This window comes from Pteropus vampyrus, unplaced genomic scaffold, assembly GCF_000151845.1.
Source record: "Pteropus vampyrus isolate Shadow unplaced genomic scaffold, Pvam_2.0 Scaffold239, whole genome shotgun sequence".
In the NCBI taxonomy this organism is placed as follows: Eukaryota; Metazoa; Chordata; class Mammalia; order Chiroptera; family Pteropodidae; genus Pteropus; species Pteropus vampyrus.
Window position 1 is genome coordinate 109,523 of NW_011889020.1, and position 3,592 is coordinate 113,114.

At 52.3% G+C, this 3,592-nt stretch overlaps 1 protein-coding gene across 1 annotated transcript in view; it reads right to left on the reverse strand.

Annotated features, from left to right (window-relative positions):
- The window catches only part of LAMA5 (laminin subunit alpha 5), a gene marked incomplete at its 5' end in the record, with an annotated part of 47,923 nt that overhangs the window by 25,538 nt on the left and 18,793 nt on the right, over nucleotides 1–3,592 (reverse strand). Inside the window, 2 exons of the mRNA XM_023519895.1 lie at nucleotides 2,978–3,039; nucleotides 3,537–3,589. Coding sequence (XP_023375663.1) covers nucleotides 2,978–3,039; nucleotides 3,537–3,589 — 115 coding nt within the window. The remainder of the gene's footprint in view (nucleotides 1–2,977; nucleotides 3,040–3,536; nucleotides 3,590–3,592) is intronic.

The window sequence follows — 3,592 nt, forward strand, 5'->3', positions numbered from 1 at the left end:
AACAGTGGCCACTGTCCCTGCGCCAGGCCAAGTCTCCTTCCCTTAGGTGCCGTCAGTTTGACGAGAAGGAAAATCCAGGCACGTGCTCTTGAAAGGACACAGCTTGAACCGAGGACGCACACAGAGCGGGTGAGGGTGCAGCTGAGGAAGAGCCGGCAAGCCCGAGGCTCTACGAGCAGGATAAATATGGTCTCCGGGTGCAGAAAGTTAAATTACGAAAACTGTGAGAAGAATTTGGCAAAACCACAGTCCTAGAGAGAAAGACTGAACGCACTGTTTTCAGAATGCAACAAACACTCGGCAAGGATGGAGCGGATTCAAATAGCATCGTACTCATGCCTTAATAGACGAACACACAGAAACCCGTACCCTACAGAGAATACGTGTTCTTGCCCATGGAACACTGTACCCTACAGAGAATACGTGTTCTTGCCCAATGTTCATGGAACACTCTAGAAAAGTGGAAAGCAAAGAAAACCTCACATTCAAAAGACAGGAAGCAGACATCGTCAGGCCACGGAATCAGACCATGATCCAGCAGTCTGAGGACTGAACCAACGAAAAGATGGAGAGGAAATCCAGCCACTCCAGAGTGAGAAACACACTTCTAAACAACTCGGGTCGAAAGACAGTGAGAACGGAAATGACAGGCTATGTAGAAAAAGCAGGAGTGAGAACATGGCAATCAACCCTATGGGCTACACCCAGCCAAAGTTACACCCTGAGGCAAACTGATAGCTTTAACCCGCGGCGCCACTGACATTCTGGGCTGACAACTACTGCGGGGGTGTCCTGTGCACTGTAGGGCATTTGGCAGCATCCCTGACCTCCACCCACTGGATGTCAATGGCACCCCCAGTCGCAACAACCAGAAAGACATTTAAGACCTTGTCCTGTGGATTGAAATCACCCCTGACTGAGGACGGCGCTTTAAACCTTCTTGCTGATAACTAAAAAGCCGGCAATGATTACTAGTCCAAGAAGTTATGGAAAATGGTAATAAAACAAAATAAAGGAGATAAAAAGAATTAAACATTTTAGTCCAAAATTTTCTCTATCAGGAAGCAAAATCTCTCTCCTAAACTAAAAGAAAAACCCACGCAGATATCATCACTGTAACCTTTAGCTGTACTTTGAAAACACCAATAAATTCAATGCGTTCCTGTGAGGCTTAATAAAGGGAAAAAAAAAAAAGTAAAAATAGACAGTAGGAATGAAAGGAATTTTAAAGTCGTGACAGAATGCTGTGTGTAACTTTGTGCCAATATATTTAAAAATCCAAATGACATAAATGACTTGCTAAGAAAATGTAAATAACCAAATCTGACTTAAGATGGGGTAGAAACCAGGCATAACGACCATAGAAAAAACAAAAACTATAAGATCTCCATGGGGGGCGGAAAAAAAAGATCTCCATTGAAAAACAGATATTGGGGCCGGATGGTTTTATAAGTCCCATCGAACTTTTAATGACTAGATAATCCCTGTGATTTTTAAACTGCTGTGGGGCTTAGCAAAGTACGGGTCATTTCCAAACATTTTACAAGGTGATTTACAAAACCGAAACGAGGCGGCAGGAAAACAGGAATCTTTCAACCAGTCGCGTTGCCAAAAGTGTCTGTTTGACGGTGGTTCACGCTGGAAAAGGCACCGCCACAGTTCGCTGTGCGACGCGCCGACTGAAGGCGAAATGTTGTCGCCGTGGCAAAGGGAGCCAGCGACAAGACGGAAGAGCAGCCTGCGAGCTGGAGGGCGAACTTTCGAGCGACACGCTCGAGAAGGGGTTAATGTCCAACATACAGAAAGAACTTACACAACTGAACGTCGAAAAAAACAAGCAACCATCCAGTTAGAAAAATGGGCAGAGGACCTGGATAGACATCTCCCCAAAGAGGACACTCAGACGGCCAACAGACACACGAAAAGACGCTCAGCATCACCAGTCATCAGAGGAGCGCAGGTGGAAACCGCAATGCGATGTCACTGCGCACCCCTCAGAATGGCCGTCAGAGGCGGGATGTGGGCGAGGATGTGGGGACAGGGGAGTCGTCACGCGCGGCTGGTGGGATCGTAAAGTGGTGCAGCCGCTATGGAAAACAGCATGGAGGTGCCTCAAAAAATTAAAGAGAGAACCCCCATGTGACCCAGCAATCGCTCTCTGGTACTTATCTAAAAACAAACGCCAATTAGAAAAGAGACCCCCATGTCCGCTGCAGGCCGTTCACGATGGCCGAGACGTGGGAAGCACCTGACCGTCCTTCACGAGACGACGGGGAGAGAAGACGGGGCACGCACGACGCGACGCCACTGGGCGTGAAGAAAGATCTCACCGTCTGCGACAACACGGATGGACCTGGAGGCTGCTACGCGGAGTGAAATAAGTCAGACCTGGTTTACAGAGCCGATGAAAAACAAAACATTTAAATGCGGAAGAGGAAGCCTGCCAGAGAACCACAGACACGTGTGGTTGGCTGCGCTTAGGGACCGCCACCTAAACATGGCCGAGTCGGAGACCGCGGAGAACGTCACCAGATTCGCCTGAAGTTTAAACGCCGCCGCACGAATCAAAGCGCCCTGAGTAGTACCGGGCAAAGGACCCACTGGGGGAAAAACACGAGTGGCGACGCCTGGGTAACAGTTAGGAGCAGGAGCTCGGCCTGCGGGGGCGGCAGGGAGAAGGGGAAGATTCGACCTTACAGAGCAGCCAAAAAATGCAGCCGAAGACAATGAGCTACGCGTGCCCTCTAACCTACGGCGCGGGCGTAAAACACGGCGTTGCTTTCTGTCCACTTAGGAAAGGAAGATGCCCACGGACGAGACCATGACACGTCCCAGCTCCGGGACACACGACGGGGGAGGCGTGTCTCCCGATGGGTGTGAATCGCGCTGACGATAACCGTGGCTGGGTCACGAGAACGGTGGCCTCGCTGGCGCGTGTGAACGCGGCCGATGGGACCACGCAGGTGGACTGTCGCACCTTGAGAGCGAGCAGTGGCCGACGCCCATGCGCCGGGGCAGAACCTGCTTCTGGGAGACTGACTGGCCAACAGAAAAGTGAGAAGTGATGGGAAGCATTAGCCGCGGGGATGTTTCCTGGAGCATTTGAAAGAGAAAACTGGAAAGAACCTAAATTTCCGGCCACTGGGAGGTGGTTAAATACACGCTCTGTCCTTCTGTGGAGCCTGGAGCCGCAGCGCCACGTTCACAGGACGGCGGGGGTGGGGGGGTGGAAAACACAAGCCGGGTACAGCGCGCGGGGCACGTGTGGGGGCCTGGAAGGGCCACGTGCAAAGCGGGCAGGTGCCGGTGGGAGCGGGGTGTCCGCGGGCGCGGCGGCTCTGGCTGCCAGTCGCCTTCGACTCTCTGCTCGTTTGTATTTTCTGAAGGTTTCCCAGCGTCAACGTGTATTATCCGTGCACGAGTAAAAGAACCACAACGAGCACCCTCCCTGTCTGCTGGGCGGTTCTGCGCCCCTCCCGCCCCACTGCCCCAGCGGGACCCAGGGCAGGATGGCGACCTCGGGGACACTCACTCACGATCTGCCCGGCCGGCAGGACCTGCTCCCCGGTGCTGTTGCGGGAGGACACCGCTG